At 41.2% G+C, this 23,968-nt stretch overlaps 1 protein-coding gene across 9 annotated transcripts; it reads left to right on the top strand.

The window, feature by feature from the left end:
- The first annotated feature begins 627 nt into the window (after positions 1–627).
- On the top strand, positions 628–23,316 carry LOC141732593 (protein-lysine methyltransferase METTL21E-like). 9 transcript variants are annotated; one of them, XM_074561820.1, is made up of 6 exons: positions 677–822; positions 2,556–2,640; positions 12,509–12,583; positions 15,207–15,364; positions 17,891–18,008; positions 18,924–23,316. In XM_074561820.1, the coding sequence occupies exons 2-6, from the start codon at positions 2,571–2,573 to the stop codon at positions 19,346–19,348; spliced, it is 846 nt and encodes a 281-aa protein (XP_074417921.1). In that variant the 5' UTR covers positions 677–822; positions 2,556–2,570; the 3' UTR covers positions 19,349–23,316. The 9 variants fall into 9 exon arrangements, with proteins under 9 accessions (XP_074417942.1, XP_074417921.1, XP_074417983.1 ...); XM_074561882.1 differs by having other exon boundaries at positions 709–822; positions 2,556–2,615; positions 12,509–12,587; XM_074561875.1 differs by having other exon boundaries at positions 796–822; positions 12,509–12,587.
- The last annotated feature ends 652 nt before the right edge of the window (positions 23,317–23,968 follow it).

The raw sequence follows: 23,968 nt of genomic DNA, 5'->3' as shown, positions 1-23,968 counted from the left end.
CTTCTGCCAAGTCTGGTAAAGTACAGAGACCTCCAGTTCTCTGTAGGGCTTTGTTTAGTATTTCAATGGCACCTAGAAATCCTAGTTACTAAAAACTGTGTAAAATCAGAGACGGTTCCCGTCCCAAATTGATTACAGTCTAAACTAGAGAAGTCTTAAAGATACTGGCGTTTGTTCCCATGGCAGTAAGTGGTTGTGATCCGTTGAGCGAATGTGCATCTTGTGTACGCATAAGAGGAGTGGTAGGTGTATATTTATGCACATTGACAGCTGCCTCATGGATATTTGGCTGTAAAATGGGCTAGGATTTTGGGGGTTGTGTACCCTGTTACAGCTCTGCGTTCCGGCGTGCATGTGCGTTTATGTACCCCTGCCACAAATGCGCCACTGCCGCTTTGCAAATTGCCCTCCACTCCTGGAAGACGCCTTTGACTCTGAAGAATGATATTTAGCTCTTGGGTTACTGCTTAGTCACAGCGAGCGGTTACCAACACTGTGCCACTATTTTATTTTTGTGGAAAAAAAACCCAAACCCAAACAAAAACACCTTAAATACCCAAAGTTGGTTACTTTGTCGGTTGGAGCTCCCTTGACCGGGTGTTGGGAAATCTGTGCCGCCTTACATAAGGGAGGCGGCGTGTGGTGCCCGGGTTCTGCTCCCGCTGCAGCTGTCGGGGGTTTATTACTTGCTGCTGCTGTGGGGATGTTGGCAACGCGCGACACGCGCCTGGGAGCACACTTCTGCCCGGGAGGGAAACGGCCGGGCACATAAGGGCTTTTTCTGTTTTGCGTCCCGTCTTTGGAAAGTGGCAAGAGATAGAGGTAATGTTGGCCGAAGCGCGGCGGATGCCAGCGGTGCTTTCGCTTGTCTGTGGCTTTAAATTACTTTGTGCCATTTACTTTAAATGGCATAATTCAGCAGCTGAGCTGTTCTGCACTGCTTGGTCGCTTGTAGTACCCCTGAATTCATATGTAAAAGTCAGGCAGGTTGCTGCGTGGTTCAGTGTTACCTCAAAGGTTCTTTTTAGAAGGAAAAAAAACAACGTAGAGGGCCACAAAATACAAAATTTTCCCTTTTAGGGTGTTTTTTATAATGCAACATTGCTTGTCCTTCAGAATGCAAAGGGACTGATTATTAACCCGTTATTTTTATCTACCAATGGGAAGAAAATTTGTCTTTTTTTATGCTTCCGAGGTGGCTGACAAGCTGATGGATGTGTGTAACATTTACTGCTTAATGTCCCAGTAAGTTTCTAATGCTACTTGTTATTCTGAAGATGCAGACGAGGACTTTGAATGCTGGTGAATCTCACTTCTGTTCCCCATATAAACGTGTTACTATTGCGAAGTTCATAGATAGACATAAATATAATAGCAGTATTTTTGTTCTACAAGATTTACGGTGATGCGTAGAAGCCCCCTAAGTTATTTTTCACCTTCGAATAGGTTAAGGGCTGCTGGCACTGCGATGACAAGGTTAAGCATTAAACCTGGATACCTTTTGTAGGGTGAAGTCAAGCGAGTTTGGTGCGTCCTCTCTAACAAGACGGGGCTGTTCTATACTGTCCTTTTTCATCTGAAGTCGTGAGAGGAAAACCATCCTCAGGCTTTGCACTGTGAGGAAGTTTTCTTGATAGTCAGTGGTTTTACATTGTTTTTTGGTGGTTGGTTTTTTTTTTTCTTTTCTTTAATAGATAGAGATGCTCCCTTGATTGCATTTCTATTAGGTGTTTAGACATCTATAGATTATTAACTCTATGCTGCCTATAACCATTCCTGCAAAAATCAGTCAGATTTCTGTATAACAGTGCAAGAGCTTTAAAAATTATCAGAGCACTGATTTGTTTTTTTCTGCAAAAAACAAATTTTATTTTTTTTCTGTTTTTCTCAGTGTTTTTCTGATCGTAAAATACCAAGAACTGGAGACTGTTGGTTGTCTGTCTGCTTTTTTGCAGACAGCTGAAAACCGTATTGTCCTCTGTCACCCTTTTCCTGCTACTTTTTTTCTCCCGAGTCTGCATGTTCTGTGTCTGTTTATAGAGGCACATATGTATTCTGTCCTGCGTGTTGCCTAGAGCTCCTGCTTCCCGCTTATTCTCATGGGCAACTTTTACTAATAGGTTGTTTCCTTCCCTTCTAAGCCAATTAATTCAAACAAGATTAGATCCCTTCAGTGCAATTTTTCTTCTCTTTCAGGCATTTGTTGCTACCTTTCCTTTCAGTCATTTATAAGCCTACCAAAACCTGATTTGAATTGATTCTAATTTTAAAATTTCATAAGATAGCTTTAAATGTTTATCAAAGCTCTTTTTTCTTTTTTGTAAATCTGCTTGCTTCTTCCCTTCAGAGAGTAGAACAGTTGAACTCATTTGCTGCTTCTGGTTCTTTTATGCTTTCAATATTGCTATTTATGTGTCTGTATGTCTTTATTATCAATAGAAGTAACTTATAGCATAATACATGTAAAAATGAATTTTTACATGTTGTGAAATGTTATGTGGGGGAAAAGAAATTAAGTCATTTTGTTCAGGCAGGCTTGTGTTTCTCTGTCCCAGGTTTTGTGGCGTAGTATGGACTTGACATCATCACAACATAATCATCTACAAAATGAGCTGGTAAGAGAATGGGAAAAACAAGAAGGTAAAATTTTTTTTATTTCTCTCTATTTTCTCGGTGCACTTAGCAATATTGTTTAAGCGTGGGGAACAAGGTGTCTTGCTGACAACGACCTGTCCTATCATTCATTTTTTCCTGAAGAATTGTGTTTATGGCACTTGTACAGAAAATACAACAGATAGCGCTGTTGTAGTATGCTAGCTATGCAGTGAGTATCTGCCGCGCCGGCATGCTCCTGTCCCAGCAGTTTCCTACCAGTGCCTGGCATCCTGCCTGCAACCGGTTCCAGGGAATGAAGCCGTGACTATGATCAAGCTATTCAGGAGGGGTTTGTTTGCGGGGTGTCAGTTAGGGAGAATTGGTTATTACAAGCTCGGTTTCTGTCTAGACAGCGTCCAACCTAATCTTCAAATACCTTCAGGGGCTGTTGGCAGCTCTTTCTCGTAAGCAAGTTTGTGGCTGCACGGCTTTTCAAGATCCTAAAGCATCATGAGTTATCTCATTTTTAGGGGTCACCAGGAGAAGCCAAGGTTTTAGGGAAAGTGCGTATGTTGTTTTGCGGCGGGGTCTAGTTACGTTCTACAGCTGAATGCAAAAGAAGGAGGGGTTTTTATTATTATTTTGGTTTTCATAATTTTTTTGTTTAAAATCTCAGCTGAGTCCTGGTCCATATAGAGCCAGGATTTTGGGCTCCTGCTTTTTCGAGAGAGCTCAGCGTCCAGTTTTGCTTTGCTACTTGTTCAGCGAGGCAAGGCAGAGCTTTGAGCGTGACTGCAATACTTCAATTACATGCTTACTGAAACTAATGCTTGTTCTTTTGCTTTTGAATACTTTTTTTATAAAGTACCGCAAATTGATGACCTTCTCCGGAAAGCTGACATTGCAAAAGGAGATGGCTGATAGGGATTGGTATAGATTGCTGTTCCACAAAGCACTGTTCAAGTGCCTTAATCCTGGAGTTTTCCTTTAATACAGTTCCCTTTCCATTTGTGTAATTCCAACTCGAACAAAGGGCTCGAGTTGATTCTACGCAATGAAGTGCATTTGTTGGTGGAAGAAACATCTAGAAGTATAAATATTAAAGGTAGAACTACTAATATTTATAACTATATATATATTGATAATATATATAACTATATACATTATAATACATTAACTATAATATTGATAACTGTCATTATGTATTCCATACTATACGAGGGCTGAGGTAAAGTTGCACAGGCATTTCTATGCTTCTGCAAGCTTGGCTGTCTAACCACAGAATGGTAGGGGTTGGAAGGGACCTCTGGAGATCATCTAGTCCAACCCCCCTGCCAGAGCAGGGTCACCTAGAGCAGGTTGCACAGGAACGTGTCCAGGAGTATCCAATCTGGATACTCTCTTCATGCAGGATTCAGAGCGGGGAGGAGTGAGTCCGCGTGTATTTTTATTTTTTTTTTAGCTTTTGAATTATGAAAATAAATTGAGTTCTAGGACATTAGGTCAATGTATGCAAAATTAGCCTATACGGCAGAATCATAGAATGGTTCTGATTGGAAGGGACCTTAAAGATCATCTATTTCCAACCCCCTGCCATTGGCAGGGACACCTTCTACTAGACCAGGCTGCTCAAAGCCCCATCCAGCCTGGCCTTGAACACTTCCAGGGATGGGGCAGCCACAACTTCTCTGGACAACCTGTTCCAGTGTCTCACCACCCTCACAGTAAAGAATTTCTTCCTAATATCCAATCTAAATCTACCCTCTTTCAGTTTATAACTGTTATCCCTCATCCTATCACTCCATTCCCTGATAAACAGCAAAAATTCCTATAGGTACATTAATGGTAAGAAGACGACTAGGGAGGGTGTGGGCCCCCTCAGAAAGGAAACAGGGGAGCTGGTGACAAGTGATATGGAGAAGGTCGAGGTTCTCAACGACTTCTTTTCATCGGTCTTCACTGGCGAGGGCTCCAGCCACACTCCTGGAGTCACAGAAGATAGTGGCAGGGGTTGGACAGAACTGCCCATCATAAGTGAAGATCAGGTTCGTGACCATCTGATGAACCTGAAAGTGAACAAGTCCAGGGGACCTGATGGGATACACCCATGGGTACTGAAGGAACTGGCGGATGAGGTTGCTAAACCACTCTCTATTGTATTCCAAAAGTCATGGCAGTCTGGTGAAGTCCCCACTGACTAGAAAAGGGGAAACATAATCCCCATTTTCAAAAAGAGAAAGAAGGAGGAACCAGGGAACTATAGGCCAGTCAGTCTCACCTCCATGCCTGGTAAGATTATGGAGCAGATCCTCCTGGAGGCACTGCTGAGGCAGAAGAATAATGAAGAGGTGATTGGGTACAATCAACACGGCTTCACCAAGGGCAAATTGTTCCTGACAAACCTGGTGGCCCTCTGTGAGGAGGTCACAACATCAATAGACAAGGGGAGAGCAACTGACATCATTTACCTGGACCTGAGCAAAGCCTTTGACACTGTCCCGCATGACATCCTGGTCTCCAAGCTGATAAAATATGGGTTTGATGGACTGACAACTCAGTGGATAAAGAACTGGCTTGACAGCCGCACCCACATTGTGGCTGTCAATGGGTCCATGTCCAAGTGGAGGCCAGTGACAAGGGGAGTCCCTCAAGGATCAGTACTGGGACCGGTCTTGTTTAACATCTTTGTCAGCAACATGGACAGTGGCATAGAGTGCACCCTCAGCAAGTTTGCTGACGACACCAAGCTGTGTGGGGTGGCTGACACACTGGAGGGGAGGGATGCCATCCAGAGGGACCTTGGCAGGCTGGAGAGGTGGGCCCATGCCAACATCATGAAGTTCAACAAGACCAAGTGCAAGGTCCTCCATCTGGGTCGGGGCAATCCCAAGCACCGATATAGGCTGGGCAGTGACTGGCTTGAGAGCAGCCCTGAAGAAAAGGACTTGGGGGTGCTGGTGGACGAGAGGCTCAACATGAGCCATCAGTGTGCACTTGCAGCCCAGGAAGCCAATCGTATCCTGGGCTGCATCAGGAGAAGCGCGGCCAGCAGGTCGAGGGATGTGATCCTCTCCCTCTACTCCACTCTCGTGAGACCCCACCTGGAGTACTGCATCCAGTTCTGGAGCCCCTACTACAAGAGAGATATGGACATGCTGGAACGTGTCCAGAGAAGGGCCACAAGGATGATCAGAGGGCTGGAGCACCTCTCCTATGAGGACAGACTGAGAGAATTGGGGTTGCTCAATCTGGAGAAAAGAACGCTCCGAGGAGACCTTAGAGTGGCCTACTAGTGTCTCAAGGGGGCCTACAAGAAAGCTGGTGAGGGACTTTTTAGGATGTTGGGTAATGGTAGGACTAGAGGGAATGGATTAAAACTAGAGATGGGATGATTCAGACTGGACGTTAGGAAGAAGTTCTTCACCATGAGGGTGGTGAGACACTGGAACAGGTTGCCCAGAGAGGTGGTGGAAGCCCCATCCCTGGAGACATTCAAGGCTAGGCTTGATGGAGCTCTGAGCAACCTGATCTAGTGGAAGGTGTCCCTGCCCATGGCAGGGGGGTTGGAACTAGATGATCTTTAAGGTCCCTTCCAACCCTAACAATTCTATGATTCTATAAAGAGTCCCTCCCCATCCTTCCTGTAGCCCCCTTTAAGCACTGGAAGGCTGCTATAAGGTCTCCCCAGAGCCTTCTGTTCTCCAGGCTGAACAAGCCCAACTCTCTCAGCCTGTCCTCATAGCATAGGTGTTCCAGCCCTCTGAGCACCTTTGTGGCCCTCCACTGGACCCATTCCATCAGGTCCATGTCCTTCTTATGCTGAGGACTCCAGAGCTGCAGGCAGTACTCCAGGTGGGGTCTCACCAGAGCAGAGTAGAGGGGTAATCTTCAGATCAAATGCAGAGATATATTCCACTCAGCTAAAAGAGTAACTGTATTGATAATGATAGCAGGTGGTTCTTTTCTATGTCTAGAAAGACTATTTTAAGAGGATTGAGGAGAAAGGAATGGAAAATGGGATATCTTTAAAGTTTCATCTGACACCAGGCTTTGGCATATTAAATTCCATGCCAGATTCTGGAGGTGAAAGGTGCTGAATCTGCTGCCTGGAGACTTACCTGCTCAATCACCCTGAGCCTGTGCCTTTCTTGTTCTCACCATTTTCCTCTACAGCCTTCCCCATTCCCATTTCATTAACTTCACGTACCCAGCCTCAATCGCTGTTGCTGGGGTTTCTTATTCCAGTTCAGTTTCTCTGCAATTTCCAGTCCGAGGTTTTTATATTTGGTGCTTTCCTCTTTCCTTCTTCATTGGCTTGTCACAAGTTCTCCAGGTTAAAACTCCTTGTTCTTGTTCATGATTCCCATTACCACTGGTTCTCAGCTTACAGGTAGGTTCTCACCCAGTCTGATCTTTCCTCTGGTGTCTTTATCCAGTCTGTTCTTCTTCACACCTGCATCCTTAGATGTCTCTCTCTTTCCTCTCATGATTTCTCTTGATCATTAGCTTTAACTCTCTTTGTCTAAACTTTTCTAAGATCAGATTCTGCCACTCCTATCTTCATTTCTTAGGATAGTAAGCTATTTTACCACAGTTTCATTATTTAAATTCACTCCAGAATAATTTTATCTCTGAGACAAAAGGAGGAGAGCAAGTTTGCAAGGCGTACTTGTCCTTGACACTCCGTCGTCTCCCTTCACTTGGCCAGGGCTCAGCTTTTAATCCATAAATATCTGAGAAAATGCTGACCTGGTAACCTTCACATAGCTCCTGGCATTTTAGAAGGGACACACTCCTTCTACTCACCCTGCTTGACATATGTCCTAATTGACAGCAATTCCTGCCATCATTTCAAGTCTCCATGTGGAGTCCAGAAAGGTGCCTTAAATGGGACATAGCTGGAATGGAGGCAAGGGAGGTGCAGCATAACTCTGTAACTTAGAAGTTAAGATATCCAGCTGGGAAGAGGGACTGACTTAGTCTCTTGTTCCTAATTCCTGGGTTACTTCTAAAGACACTTCTTACCTTTCTCAGTCTCTTCCCCACTGATGCTTTTCCATTGACTTCAAAGACTTTGCTATAAAATGTGAAAAACATCCTGGCACAAGGGTGTGGAGCCCAAGCCTGCCGCTTCACACCTGAGTCACCCAGTTCATAGCTGGGCTTTTCCTTGCTGCTTGTCCGTCTAGCATGATTCTTGCAATCCTGGTTTTCCTGATGGTCCACCTCTGGTGGTGATGGAAGCCGGGGGGAGCACGGAACACACACTTCAGGTGAGTGAGCTGTGAATTTGAATCCTTCTGAGGAAGGTCCAGCACCCAGTTCCTCCCTTTTGCTGAACCATACTTTATATTGTGGACTTTGCAACTAACAGTGCTGGTTAAAAAATGAGCCTAATTATACTATACATAAATGAAACTTTGCGATATCTTCCCACCACCTGCCTTCCCTTTCATCTTCCTCTTTTTTTGTCTCTTAGCTTTGAATTATGCTGCTATCTTCAAAAAAAAAACAACCACAATGGCAAGCAAACAAGTTCTTCCATTAATGCTCATCTCAAAAGCATTAATGCCACCCCCCCCAAATTCATGGAAGTCACACCATTAGTTGCCTACATTTTTTTTCTTCGCTGCAGGATTGACCTGAAATGTCATAAGTCAAATTCTACTCCTCTTAGGCAATAAGCTGTCTTCAAACAAAAAAAGACTAAAAGAGGTAGCGTGGAATAAGACTTGAGTATAATCCAATTAAGGAATGACTAAACTGCACCTTCAGACCAAATCAAAATAGTCTAAAAATACCTCTTCTCTGAATTTACCTCTTGGCTATCTTATAGTAACTTATCTCTGAGCCTTTGGTTTGAAAGTGGCAGCATTCAAATACTACAGTAAACATCAGGTGTACTAATTTGAATTAACACTTCCCTGTTCCTTTTCTCTCCCCCCAGCACATAGACCTGCTTTTGCTGAAGATGCTACTAAACTCAAATGGAAACTTCTTGTGTATGGATAGAATGGAATTTGGAGGCAACACACAAATAGCCAAAGCCCTCGTCTGTAACATATTATTCTCTCCCACGTCTTTCCTGTTTTCACATCTTTCCCCTTTGCTGTAGCTGCATTTCAACAGTAAATTAAATATTTCTCAACTGCCACGCAAGAAAGGTGGCGTGTTTGCATGGATTGGTGTTGTTAGGTTACTTTCGGGTCCTTTTCTCAAAGAAATATTTTTGAAAAAAAGAATTATTGGTAGGGGAAAATAGACAGGCATTTTGTTGGGTCCCTTCTGTTCCGCTGGCTGTGGTACCTGGCATGTTCTGGCGTGTCCTTACAAGGAAGTAAGAGCTTTCAGTGACACAAGGCCCTCTTGACTGGGCAAGGTAAGAGAAGTGAAAGATTAGACTAGACAATGGCTTACAGTGTTTAAGTTACTCATCCAGAGCCTTCCTATCCATCAGGAAATTGGCTGTTGGCCTTTTATAATGTACATTAGACCATCTACTTTAAGAACACAGTCTGTTTTTGCAGCCAAAGGGAAATCATTTAGTTATCTTTAGCAATTAAATAGCTGCTGTGCCTAGACCCGAAGATGTTTTCAGCGACAGACAAACACGATGAAGTAGCAAGGGAAGTACTTGGCACATTTGAATTCGTTATGTGTTCATGAGATAATCTGACTATGGTACTTCTATTTTCAGCCTTCTAATGGTTTTGGATGACCCGTGACTTGGATGGGGCTGGGATATCAGTGGTGTGAATTTCAAATTGAAAATGCGCCTCTCAAGGTTGGGTAAATACATAGACTGGATACTGTGAACATACCCCTCTCCTGTTCTTCTCTCCTCATGCTCTGAGCTAAGTGCTTCTTGTTTCTTGGCTGAGGAGAAGCTGCCCGTGGGTGGCAGTTTTGTATTTCTGCATTTCAAAGTATAAAGTTTCAAGCATTATGTTACCGTGACGTAGTATCTCAGATTGATCAATATAATATACCTCTTCATTGCCATCACTTCGTCAGGTTGAGCTTGTAATGAATGTACTGGAATGCCTACACTTGGTTACATGGTCATTTCCCTCTTGGTAGGTAGGGATGAAGTAAGGAAAAATTAACTGTGTAGTTTAGGTAAGTACTGGAATAGTACTTTGCTTTATATTCTTAGAAAGGTATAGGTTACATCTGACTTCTGGAAAGTCAAGGCCATGATTAGATTTCCCTCCTGACACCTTCCTTTAAGGGTCCTTAGGCTGGAAAGGAACGGAATGAAATAGAAATAAGTGTAACGAAATGAAGATACTAAAGTGATACCACCTGGAATGTGCAGACTATTCTGTGATTCAGGTTTGTGTATGTTTCCATGGAGTCATTTGTAATGCTTGCAAGACCAGGGCTCTGACCCTGAGGTGTCAGTAGCTCAGTAGAAATTGTGAGACTCCATAGTCCCTTAGAATTGGGTCCTAATGTAGATTTGGGGTAAACTTCTTCTGAGCCATTGGGAATACCCAGATGCATTCACAGGGCTACCTTCTGATGATTCCTATCAGTGTAGTAATGTAACTCTTCTTCAGTTATCTCTTACAGAACTGGTTGCAGATCTGTTCCCTTACTGACCTTTCTGCAGGTATCTTCTTGACGTTGGGATATACAGATAGCTATTTCATATATGTATATGTAACATAGGTATTGTATATTATATATATAATATATGTAAAACACATCTTGAATCTTTATTTTGGATGACTCCAGTTCCGTGTGTCTAGAGTAGGGAGATCTGAAGAGTCCTGGCTATCATGAATTCTTGAAACTTCCTCTCATGCATTGCTCAATCAGTAATGTTGGCACAGGTAGTCCTCCTGTGTTCAGCAAACTCAGGCAATTGGTGAGAAGTCTTAGAGGAACCACGTACGTCTTCACAACTCTTGACACATGGTTCTTAAAACTGTTGCAAGTACAAGTCTAAATGGTAAATTTTAAATCTAAACTCTACAGGTGAGACTATGCTCCTTCTGAAGAAGGGAGAATATGTTGCTGTAGGGCTGAACTTTGTCAGGTCAAGTTCATGCTGAAGGCTTTGATTTCATTCCTTTTGCCAGTTGGAGAAGATCCATCAAAGCAGGAGAGAAGCAGAAGACGGCTGGGTCTTATTTCCTTATCACCTTGGGCTGTGACACCATTTGACCTCAAGAGATTAAGAAGGGTCAGGCCAGAGAGAGACTAATCTGTTCCCCTTTTATTTGCCATTAATGTAGGCAGTATCATTAGTTAGGCAGTGAGAGGTTTAACGTATGCTATTAATTGATGGAAGATACCCAACTGAATTTTAAGGTTACTGTTTCCTGATGGAGCTGTATAGTCTCAAGCATGATTTTATGTGACAATTGGTATAAAGAGAAGATGCAGCAGCTGATCATGCAGCAAGTTTCTAAACAGGTTCTATATCTACTCATTCTAAGCAAAAAGTGTGCCAAGAAAGATAGCCTGAGGCCTATTTGTGTGATTTTCTTCACTGTTAAAGAAAAAGGTGCTGCAGTTTGCAACTTGTTTTATTGTGACCTGACCTGTGTTCCGTTATTTTACTTCTGCTTCCCTTCCCCACTTGAAGGACATCTCCGACTCTGTCTCAGCAGAACTCATGTCCTATTCCTTTTCTTTAGGTTTTGTTTTAATATAAACCACTTCATTTGACATTTGAATGTGTCAGCAAAATCCTCTGGTTCCCTACACAAGATTTTGCAGCTTGACACACGTTTCTCTAACCTGCCACTGACTTCACAACTCCAGTCTTCCACATGATTTAGTATGTCTCTTTGGAAAACTATGTTCGCATTTCAGTTGTAGTAATGATGATTGCTTCGCCTTTGAGAATTATGTTTATGCTATTTCTTAACGATGCGGTTGATATAGTGCAAGACGTGTCAGCAGTATATGACTTTTCTCCCTCAACCCTGATATTAAGTTAAAATCAAGGGAGTTCAAAGCATGCTCCAAAGATGTTAGACTTTTGTGAAATATTTCAAAGAACACCGTGAGAAATTAACCTATTAGGCAGAAAGTCTCAAGAAACTTAAAGGCATTCAAATTCCTTTTCAAGAAGAATTTGGGGCATCTATAGACGGGAACTTCTTTGTGAACACAAGTTCAAGACCAAAGGAGTCTGTTTCACTAACAAAAATTATCTCAAATTCTGTATGTTACCTGAACAGGATCAGACTGCCTCATCTTTATGTAAACAAGGTTCTAGCACCTGAAACTCCAGTGGTTTCTGCGTATACATGCTCATGCAAGGAGTTGAATAGGCTGAAGAAAGTCATTTTGTGTATATACCACTTCCATGCCTCTCCACACCACAGAAGAAGAGTGAGGAGCAAACTTACCTGGTGAAACCCAGGCAAATGAAGAAGGGAGGAACCAGTCCTAACAGACCTTTAAGTTCTGACAGTTTAGCATGGCTGCTCGAGTAGTATTGCTGGAAATGCCCATTATGCACTTCCATCCTTACAAGAATTGAGAGCCAGGTCAGTCAAGCCTCCTCTTCTCATCTGACCCTATTCTAAAGACGAGGCAGCTCTTGTCATCTTAAAAGGTCATTAAAATCCATTCAATGAGTCGTAATTCCAAGATTTTTTCTTCCTGAACAAGGTAATATAGACTAACACAGAGATAAACGCTTCAAGGAGAATAAATTCCTATCAGCTTTTTACATCTGCTATCAAGAAACTAGTTTGATCAAAGTACCAGCAGAACTTTCTCAATGTTTGCAGGTGTTAAAAGACTTCATCTTGCTTGGATTTTGCTTACTCTGATAAGAATTTTCTTGTTGCTTGAAAGATTTCCCACTAGTTTGTTATTTTTCTGTTCTGACTGTTACGGAAGGCAGTTACAGAAAAATTAACTTCTTTCCTTTTGTGCCGTCCCACAGGAAGTTTAGTTATTCTGAAAGATATAAAGCAGAAAATAGAAGAGTGCCCTTTGCAGTATGAAGGGAAACTTATATGTAAGTAAGTAAATCTGACTAAAAGTCTGCACGCCTTATTTTGTTAGCACTCTTCATCAGAATCCTGATCCCAATAAAATTTCTCATTAGGGTTTTGAAACCTGTCTACCATATGGTGTCTCTGATGAAACATACACTCTTTTTGCTTATCCACAATAGTAAGATCTTCTTAAGGGAAAGAGAAAAATATAAAAATTACACAAACTTCTCCAGATAACTTACCTGGGGGATTACCAAAGGGATAAGATGGCCAAAGATTTAAGTGGTGTTATTGATCAGCAGGTTTGGGATTATTCTTTCAGGGACTTGGACAGTTTAGCTCAGGTGGGGAGCCGTAGCCTACAAATTCTTTTACTGTAGGTGCCATGCAAGCCTTAAGCGGAAAGATTGCTGATAATGTAGGGAATAGGTGGGAAGTGTTTATTGAGCACTAGAGGGGTAACTGTAATGCTGCTGAAGTAGTATAGATCTTCTGGCAGAAGTTTTATAAGTTAAGACTTTAATAAGTTACGGCTTCTCATCAAGGTTGGATCCAAAACAGATGTCAAGGGAGGAAGAATCAAGAAGAATGGTTGTAATTGGGGGGTAATCGAAGTAATAGCTTTTTACTTCCACAGCTAGTACTGATCACAGAACAAGATCAGACTGCTCTAAGCAATCAGAGAAGATTAAAAGCAGGCTCTATCTGATATGCCTGGAAACAGGATGATATATTAAATACACTTACGATTTGTGTAATAAGACAGCTTCATATTAATTCTTTCATAAGTAAAGATTAATTTTGCCCTGGAGCAGCATTTCTCTGGCACTTAACTCATGTTTGTGCAGAGTTCCCTGCTTGCAGGCACAATGACGCATGTGTTTTCCCTCAACTTAACATTAGAGGCTTGCAGAAGATGTAATGGGCTGCCACATGCTACTTATTTCCTAACATCTTAAGATACCATAGTTTCAATGTTGACTATTTAAGTTACCTTTATAAAATTATACTAGTATTTTTCCAGTAGCATATACATTACATTATTTTTAATTTTGCCGTATCCCATGATTAGGGTTCCTGTTCCCCAGTAAATTCTTGGAGTACTGTGGGTAGGTTAGTTTTTTGTTGTTGTATGGTTTTGTTTTTTTTTTTTGTCGGTTGTTTTTTTTAACTTTCAGATTATGTCTTAGTGTCAACATACTAAGATTGAACATGAATATTTTTGCTTTTTCTTCCTTGTTTGTTGCTATTCTCTAGTTTCCTCTGATGCTTAGTGTAAGTTGAGTTACAAGCTTAAAGCATTGGCTAATGGAGCCTGAGCATCTTTCTGATGTGTTTTTTGTTTGGTATCATCTCTTTCTTCGTTCACCCCTGCTTTCATTCCTTGGTCCTTCTATCACAAGGAAGGGAGAGAGACTTTGTCAATAGGATATGGCAATAAAAATATTGTGGCACATAGCAGAGCAAGTGACAACATTTGAGCCATCATGGACTGTAACTGCAGTGATTTGAGTGGGAAGAAAATGTGAAGAATCTTTGTTAGACTAATGTGTTTTATGCTGATGAAAACATAAAAGTTTTCATTTTTAATAACCATTGGGCCTGCAGTTTCTGTGCAGACCCTGATCTTGATATCTGTGATTTCAGTGATAACTGCAGGCTTGATACAGAAACTCTGCTTTGGACAAGATGGTAACACAGTTATCTAAATGTCTAGCATGCTTTCTAGGGCGTGTAGCTTGTAAACATGTTTTGCTTTAGCTAATTTGCCAAGAGATCATAGTTGGCTGTGAAAGCAAATTTCCTATGAAAACTTGGAATGATTCTAGACTTTGCTAAGAAAATGCTCTGGGCAACTTCGCTTACTTTTTTTTTTTTTTTTTTTTTGGTAACATTGTGGTGCAGCTTTGTGTGATGATGACAAAACTGAAACTGGCTTGGTATTCAGCTAAAAAAGAATGAATCCTCTCCTGTTAGAAGAGTTATCCAGGATTATGTTAGCTATGATGAACATCCTTCGCTTAGCAACAGGGATGGCATTCAGGATATCAAGCCAACTGGAAAGAATCCCTTTGACAGGGCTCTGTTGGGGTGGGCGGATAAGCTTTCCTGACAACACTAGTGCTTTCGCTCCTGTCTGTCATAATTTGCGTTGCTAGGATCTGTTTCACAACTTTTGTGACAGACTTATAAATGATACTGTGGCTCCTTTTGTTTACTGTCAAAAAGAAGCATAATGGGGGGAAAGTGAACAGTAAAAGGATATGGGAAATAATAAAAAAAAATCCGGGCACATAAGAGCACGAGTATCTATGCTAGGGCAGCTCTTCTTGAAGGGAAAAAAGAAGTTTAAAAATTTCTTTTGGATTGCTGAAATGGAAAGCAATATATGGTATCATTCCACTTTACTGTTTATGGACTTGGCTTCTTCAGCAAAACAAGAAATTATGTAGTCATAAACTGAAAACTTCAATTAGAATTCAGGAGATTTCCCATGTATCATGCTAACCATTAATGGTGAAATATATTTTTATTCGCAGATGTAATTCACATTCTTGCTTCCGAATCAGGTTTTCAATATAAATTTGTAGTTTCATTATCAGTCCACTCAGCCTGTTTCAACTTTTATACTTTTGCTTCCAGGGGAAAAAGAAGATGAAGAGATAGTTGCAGAAATCATGAGAAGGCGTTTTTTTCCTGCTCTAATAACACATAAGGCCTGGGAAGGCTTTCACTTTGCTGGCCATGAGATAAGAATTACAGAAGCCACTGATTGTTACGGGGCAGTCGTCTGGCCATCGGTACAGTATTTATGTAGTACTGTTATTTTTTTTAGTTTTGGAGTCTTCTAGAACTTTTAATCTGTTTTGCACAATTAATATGTTTTGTTGTATGCTGTAAACCCAGGGAAGACACTCTGTGCTTCCCTGTCTGCCTTCTGCAAATCCCAAACCTGAATTTAGCCTGGTTTCATCTGGATTCCTGGTTCTCAAAGCCGAAGTGGTATTTCTTGTTTGTGCTCTTATCACACAAGATGTATGGTCTTGTGTCCCCTCCTCATCGACCAGTAACTTTTGATCCTATTACAATCCAATTACAAGCATATTTTGAAAGAAATATGGCAGTTGTATGATGATTACATTTCTGTACATTTTATAAATACAGACCCTGTATAGCAGGTAGATCCAGGTTGCGGAAACAGCTGTGATACGAGCTCATGAGGTATTAGCGCTCAGAAGCTACTCAACCTACTTGCGTGAGAAACAAATTTACCTTGTAAATACGCAGACGTGCAACAAGGTTCAGCTGGAGCTTTCAGTTTCTTAAAAAGCCAGAAATCTAGTGGGAGAGAAACATTGTCCTTGGCTCCTGATATGAGAACCATCAATATGCCTGCCATACAAAGAGCCTTCTTCAAGGTTTTGAATCTGTGCAATGCAGCTGGCTGACTGTTTTGGAATATTTAAGAGTGAAAGAAACCACTGTGGTCAGGGAGGTGCCACGACGCACCATTGACGCTTGTGGCATTAAGAGAACATCCCTGAAACAGAACCATCTCCAGAAGCTTCTCTTGGAGGGAGAGGACTAAAACCCAAGAGGTTCCATTTCTGTCCCAATGGTATCAGCCTCCTAGGATTGTACCATTTTTAAGAAATACTGCTACAGTTCAGCTGAGGAGAGTTAGTATACTCTGCTCTTTTGTACTCCAAGTGATTTTCCTTGTCTTAGCAGACCTGGAAAAGTCATTTATACTTTATCTCTTGGCAGCCTCAGCACATGTCTTCGAGGAAAGGTTGGCTGACTACCAATTATTCTCACAAAATCGTGAGCGGTACTGAAAAGCAAATTTTTTTTTTTTCTCAGAAAGTTTAGCCAGTTTTGCTGTGGAAGGAAGGCAACCCTTCTGTCTGTATCTCCTCATGTTCTGCTTTCTTGTTCCATCCAGCAGTATTTGAACTCTTTCGAAAAATGTCAGCCAAATTTGTTGAGAGGGCAGAAACTTTGAGGAAAATAAAGTTTCTGCATGTTTCATGGAAAGGAAGCCAGATTTCAAAGTTTCCCTAATTTCGCCCACAGAAATTTTAATCCTGCCAGCTAATTTCTACATCAGAACATGGCAAAATTTTGAGGGAAGAAATTATAGGAAGATATGGGACTAACAGGAAATCTTAATATAATGTGATTTTTAAAAGTCAGTCAAACATCAGAGGCAATCTTTAGGAACCTGGCTTTAATTAGTCCTGGTGCTCACAGACTTATTTCTACACCAAAGCTTTGCTGATTATGAGAAATATGTAAATTTACATAGAAGACCCTACTCTTTTTGCTCTGAATGAAGAGGTAGAAACCAGAAGCTTTGTTTGAATTTCTAGCATGTCAACATTGGGCCCATTGGGTCAATATTCCTCCTGCTCCTTTCCTTCTACTTCTTAGCTGATTAAAAGTTAAACTAAGAGCATAATTTTGCTGTGTCGGTCTGAGCCACTAATAATTGTCTTTCCAAATGGTCGTCACTATTGCAAGAGGATGTGGCAACCATCATATGTATTTGTCAATGGAGACTATATAATTATCTAAGTCTGGGAAAAAATGTGTGAGGCAACTATATTTGTCAAATTAGAAATTTCTATTTCAACAGTGAACTAAAACTCATTGGTCAGTGTGGGACAGGACAGAAGAGCTGAAGAAGCTTAGTCACAGTTTATAAATGCATACATAAGGAACCTTTCGTAGAGGGCTCTGTGGCTTTGTTTGCTGTAAAAGCTAGCTATGCTTAACAAGGTAAGCACAGAGGACCTGAAAACAAATTGAACTCACAGAAAAGGGGTAAATCTATTGGTCCCTTTTGAATCATTACGGTAATTAATTATTGTTAGAAATAATTAACTACCGGAAGAGCTTAATGAGAGTGGCTGTGGATTTTCTCTTACAAGCAGTCCTTATATCAAGATGTCTTTGTGAAGGACATGCTTTAGCTCAACCAGAAGTAAGTGCAGTTATAAGCAGGAATTGCTGACTGGAATTTTATAGCTCATGTTATGCAGCGTGACAGATTAGATAATTGCAGTTGTTCCTTCTGGCTGTAATGCTTTGCAAACCTATATTGAGGCATGTTGTAGCATTTATTTTGTCAGCCTAAAGAGCTCAAAGATCATAGTGAGCTGTGATCCTTTAGGGACAGCACTTGAATGAATATTGCTCATTTGAACAGACGTGAAACCACAAAAGAATTTTTTTTTTGCATGCTTTTAAATGACAATGCGGTTTTAGTGAAGGGGTTTGTTCATTTATTTATTCAGCATGTTAATGGATTCCCTCCCCTACAGGCTCTTGTTCTGTGTTATTTTTTGGAAACTAATTCTAAACAATACAATTTGGTTGACAAAAATGTGATTGAAATTGGAGCCGGAACTGGGTTGGTCTCCATAGTAGCCAGTTTACTGGGTAAGTACATGCCATTGCTCTTACGCTCTTGCAAACATCTCTTGGATGAATACTGGAGGGCAAAGCAAGTGGCTCAATTCCTCTAAAATACTATTGTTTGAAAGCTTCCAAGAGCAAGAAAAAGGCTTGTTTGGAAACCTGTTCTGTTATTTTTTTCTGTAAAGCTGTGAGTGTATTGGTGCAATAAATGAGGTCCCAGTAGATGATGTTGTCACTAACAGTGTTAAACAGGGGACCAAAATAAGAAACTAGTGGCCTCACAGGATGTGAGTGGCAACCAGATGAAGCCAGATGTAGGTATGACCAGCAGGTCACCTTCCTTTGACCAAACAGCTCTTGGATGCCAGGTCACCCTCTTTCTATTTTTGTTCTGCATTTTCTTTCAGTAATTGATCCTTGATTTTTCTGCTACAGATACTGTTGTGTTTTCTCTCATGGTAGCCTATTCTTTCTCAAGAGTAATCCAAATCAGTAACTTCTGCATTTTAACAGAATCTTAGCTTTCTGTAGTCTGAGAAATCTTGTGACTATGTAAAAATGAAAGAACCTGAGTCAATACTTAAATCTCATGCTGACTTTTTTTTTTTTTTTTTTTTGAGTCAGTACTGGTATTTTTCAATCCCTATTTGCTCACTGTACTTTTAACCAATAGGATATCAAGGACCTGTAAGTATCTGATCTCTCCCCACCCATCCCTGGCTGCATTTAGTTGGCAATCTGTAGAGTAGAACTGCCAGGAGCCAAATAGTTATCATACAAGCAACGGCTAAGAGCTATTGGGAGCATTTACAGTGTTCTGTTGCCCACAGTGAGGGCTACCTGGTAAAATCACTTGTGCAATGGCTTTTGTGAACGGGCTTTTACTCAAGTCTTGAAGTATGTTCAGAGATTACCTTTGTTTTCTCCCTGTTACAGGTGCACTTGTGACTGCCACAGATTTGCCAGAACTGCTGGGAAACCTTCATCACAATGTTCTACAAAATACAAAGCTGAAATGCAAGCACCAGCCTTGTGTTAAGGAGTTGTCTTGGGGAATTGATCTGGAAAAGAACTTTCCTAAGCCTTCCTGTCACTTTGATTACATTTTGGCTGCTGATGTAGTTTACCACCATCCCTTCCTGGATGAACTTCTCCTGACTTTTGATCACTTGTGCAGGAATGACACCGTTATTCTGTGGGCTATGAAATTTAGGTTGGAGAAAGAGAACCAATTTGTGGGCAGATTTCAGACACTGTTTGACTTAGAGGTGATTTCTGATTTCCCCAGTTTGAACATAACCTTGTACAAGGCAATGAGGAAAGGCAGGATGAAAGCCAGACCTTCCAAAGTGACAGTCTGAAAGAGAGATACAGGGGGGTGACAGTTCCAGCTGTTCTGCAGCTTGTTCTTTTTTTAATAATTTCCACGTTAGTAGCTGCTACCACCTGCATAATGACATTTTTAGAGATAGCTAAAACAAAACATCCGGTTCCTAGTGCATCCCCAACGAATTCATAAATTGAATTTTCTATGTTTTATACACAGAAGAAATGTGTCTTTGATGTTTGCTTGACTTTTATGTGCTAAGTTGACAACACTAATAACTTTCACAAGTCTTACCATTATTGTCATGGGATGTGTAATGAATATTTCCAATACTTTCAAGTGCAGCTTTGGACAGTGTCTTCTAAGATCAACCAATCATTTAGAATTTAAGAGTATGATAAATCTTCGTATTTAAAAGCTGTGGTGTTAAATCTGATCTTTCCCCATTCCCACTATTGTGTAAATCTTTCCTTTGAAAAGCCTTTATAGGACATTAAATTAGCTAAAAAAAAACCCCATCTGGGAAATATACTGTCATAATAAAGGGACAGAATATATGTGTTACTCTTTGATTTAATGATTATTCTTTTTTCCCTTTCCAATTTTTATTTAGATTCAGGGATTTTTCAACAGACAGCTGCACACATGAGGCAAGAGGGAGTTAAATGTTTTGTTGCTTGAACAAAGGTCTTGAATAAGAGGAGTACAGCATATCGGCAACTGCCCTTTGCCAAAGACCTTTCATTCTTGGAGGTCTGCCCCTCCAGAAATAGACGGTTATCTGGACCTCAGGGAAGAACAATGGAAAAACGACAGTGGCCATCAAGACAGGAGTTTTGCACTGCCGGCTGGTGGTGACTGGAGGTAGAAAACTAAACCAGCCTGACGTGGTGTGGCTGAGGCATGGGCAGGCTTAGATTTCTTTTTTTTTTTTTCGTATGGGCAAACAAAATACTTTTGTCCTGGCCACTCAGTACTGCGTATTCCTCCTTTCAGTGGTCGGATTAATGTGCTTGAAAGCCTATTGGAGAACTGTCTTTTGGGAACAGTAGTAAAATAATTCTTTGGACACACACTATTTTCTGGTTTTGTTTGTAATTGGGTATGAGAGAACTTCTAGTCCCTTGTGGGCTAGAAGAGAAGCAAACCCAGCTCATGTGCTAATGACCATGCAGAGCTTTACCACCCCTGCTGTAGCAGGCAATTGCTCTATTAATATTGAGGGCTCAGGGGGCTGTCAGTCTTTATCTTTTTAGCTCCTCTTTGTACTCCCTCCAGGAGATTTTTATGTATCTTCAAATTTGAGCATTCTTTTACGGTGACTTCCAGAACATACTAGTGTTTGTACCACTTCTTGCGACAGATGCAAGTTACTTGTTTACTCTGCTGCCTGGCACAAGTATGGGGCAGACCTATGACAAATGACTGGTATAACTGGAACATAGTCTTACTCCCAGCCGAACATTTGATTTTCTTGGGAGAAACGTTCCCATCATTAGAGATGAAATGGTGCAGAAAGGAGAGTCTGAGCTGCCGAGCTCTTCCAGTGGGATCTGGGGATCCCATGTGTGAAAGGAGGTGGTGAGGAGAATTTTGCGGGGAGGATGGGTGAGGATGCGGCAAGAGGGACTGGAGGTGGAGGGAGGATTGCAGAGAAAAGGAGAACGTGAGATAGAGGAAGAGAAAGAGAAGAGGTTGCAACAGTGAGACTGACTTCAAAAAGGGTTAGGAACCCAATAGCACAAGGGTAGACCATCTTTCCTGCTACTGACTGTAAGGAGGGCATCCTTGGAGAGACATGAAGGATGACTCTGATAATAGTAGAGCAATCAGTATTTCTTGGGCCGGGCCAGCAGAATCATAGAACAGTTTGGGTTGGAAGGGACCTTTAAAGGTCATCTAGTCCAACCCCCTGCAATGAGCAGGGACATCTCCCACTAGATCAGGTTGCTCAGAGCCCCGTCCAACCTGACCTTGAATGTTTCCAGGGATGGGACATCTGCCACCTCTCTGGGCAACCTGCTGCACTATTTCACCACCCTCATTATAAAAAATGTCTTTCTTATATGTAGTCTAAATCTACCCTCTTTTGTTTTAAAACCATTACCCCTTGTTCTATTGCGACAGGCCCTGCTAAAAAATTTATCCCCATCTTTCTTATAAGCTCCCTTTAAGTACTGAAAGTCCACAATAAGGTCTCCCTGGAGCCTTCTCTTCTCCAAGTTGAACAACCCCAACTCTCTCAGCTTGTCCTTATAGGAGAGGTGTTCTATCCCTCTGATAATTTTCATGATCTTCCTCTGGACCTGCTCCAACAGGTCTGTGTCCTTCTTATGTTGGGGGGCCCATAGCTGGATGCAGTACTCCAGGTGGGGTCTCACCAGAGCAGAGTAGAGGGGCAGAAACACCTCCTTTGACCTGCTGGCCACGCTTCTTTTGATGCAGCCCGGGATAGAGTTGGCCTTCAGTTGGGTGCAAAATGAGAAGAAAGGAAGCCAAATATATTGGCTCTACTTTCTGGTATTCCTGCTGGGAGATCACATGTGAGATTTTTGGCTTGGAGGTTATTAATGAAAATCTTCTAATCCTCATCAGTTATTTTCATGTGGCAAGATTGCTAGGTAGAGGTAGTATCTTTTGTTGGATCAACCAGTATAACTAGAAAATTAGACTCTCTGCCAGCTGGTATGGAGTATTATCTCTACTTACAGATGTTACACTTATGCCCTTAGATTGTTACAGCTTTAGAAAAACACAATTACAGAATGGAAATAATTTTTCCACAAAGCGTAATAGAAATAGTTCAGTTAAAGTGAATAAAGAAACAAGCATGGATCTCTGCCATTTCTAGATTTCCTCTGCCCTTGTCCTTCCTCCTAGCTTCCTAGCAACCATCAAATCCACTGCAATTGATGCTTTAATCCCTGCATCCCAAAGGGCATCTCTGTTTAAAGATGTTTCATGGATAAATGGATTGGCTCTGTAATTAATGGATAACAGTGAAAATATCTTGTGAACTCCAAAGTGATGAAGGCTAAAGAGGAAAAGGAAGACTACAGCAAAGTCTTTATAGTGCAATCACTTTTAAATAGCTGTTCTGCTGACTAGCCCTCATATTTGGGCTGCGGGCTGTCCCCTGCTGAGCTCAACAAGAGATGTGTTCATAGTACGGATTCAGGATTGGGCCCTTTAGGCCCAACAGCTTATTAATATTTAGTGTAATGTAACATTAGTCTTCTTTCTCACAAGTCTGTCTAGCACCACTGTGTGAAGCTTCCTGGGAAAGCTCTAGTGACTGGCTGCTCTATTGTACAGCCACCTTTTGTCCTCTGGTATGATGGGCAGGTTATTAGCCATGACCAATGGAGGCTGGAGGTCATATGTGGCATTTGCCTATGGAGTTTATTTCTGCCCTTTGAGTCTCACATGAATGTCAAGTATTAGTGACTCCTAAAGTCAGTCATAATTTTAATAATCACCTACTCTTTGTTCTGATATTTCAAATAAAGTAGCAAGTTGTCATTCAGTGCATTATGTTGCTAATACACATGGCATTTACATCTGTAGTTTTTGAAAGGTGGAGCAAAAAAAAGGTCAGTTAAATTTGTGGGTGAAAGAGCTCCACCGATGAGGAATGCCAGAGAGGCTGCCTAAGCTGACAGGCCTCTGCACTGTCTTTTAGAGAGTTACGGTAATGACAACAATTGAAGAGATAAATCAGGATGTATGGTATGGGTTCAATCAATTCCTTAGATTTTTCCATATTCCAACCCAAGAATAACTTATTGAGCAACAATGTATATAAGCAACTTGACAGCATTTGTTACATTTTCCACAAACAATAAGCTTTTCAAATGGTAATGTTTTCAGGAAGGGTTCTTCTTGTTTAGAAGATATATAGAATCATTACAGTGATTTACTTTGCTGCTTATTATGTAACATCTCCATCAAGGTCTTTTACAAATCATTGCCTTTTCCTTCTCAATATTAAAGTAACAAACATTTTCAACATTTTACGGTTTCCATGTGGTCATATTGAGTTTTTGTCTCTGTCTTGTTGAATGGTGGTGTTGCAACTCTGAGTGATTGGGTTGAATTTGCATTATTAAACCCACTGATTTGGGCTTTTGCCTCCTGTAACAACAGCAAGAAAAAGCTGTAGCTGCTGCACATTTAGAAAAAACATTCAAATGACAGTACACACGTACTTAGTAAACCCTGTTTTCATTTAGAAGCAGTAATGGAGGCCCAGCCGAAGCAATGCAACTGCCAAAAATTACCCAAATAATTGCGCATGGTGCAAATGGCAATTGAATGATGAACAACTTATATTAGCTATTGTATAAGGATTAATCAGTGTTAGGTGAACAAAGAAGACTAGCTGCCACATGTGTCCTCCTTTAATGGCGATTGGTAGTAAAGATCCATACTCCACATTAAAGATGTGGAGTATGTCAGCGCATGCAACACAATCATCTGAAGAAATACTGCATTTAGCAAACAACAGAGGATCCTGAAACCTGAATGGATTTAGAAGACGCAGATTCAGCTAACACCCTGTGAACTCTGGAGACCTGAAAGGTACAGGATTTTTGTGCACTCATAGTCACTGGTACTGCACCGGTCAGCGTGAGGTGATCTCAAATAGGTTTAG

Source organism: Larus michahellis, chromosome 1, assembly GCF_964199755.1.
Source record: "Larus michahellis chromosome 1, bLarMic1.1, whole genome shotgun sequence".
Classification (NCBI taxonomy): domain Eukaryota; kingdom Metazoa; phylum Chordata; class Aves; order Charadriiformes; family Laridae; genus Larus; species Larus michahellis.
The sequence above is the reverse complement of the archived record's forward strand: the minus strand, read 5'-3'. Positions and strand labels throughout refer to the sequence as shown.

Bases quoted from the DNA above. Each gene is read 5' to 3' on its own strand.
- LOC141732593 (XM_074561820.1), top strand. From the start codon at position 2,571: ATGGACTTGACATCATCACAACATAATCATCTACAAAATGAGCTGGTA. The intron at 12,584-15,206 runs GTAAGTAAGTAA...TTTTGCTTCCAG, and splicing joins GTATGAAGGGAAACTTATAT to GGGAAAAAGAAGATGAAGAG. The intron at 18,009-18,923 runs GTAAGTACATGC...TCCCTGTTACAG, and splicing joins CATAGTAGCCAGTTTACTGG to GTGCACTTGTGACTGCCACA.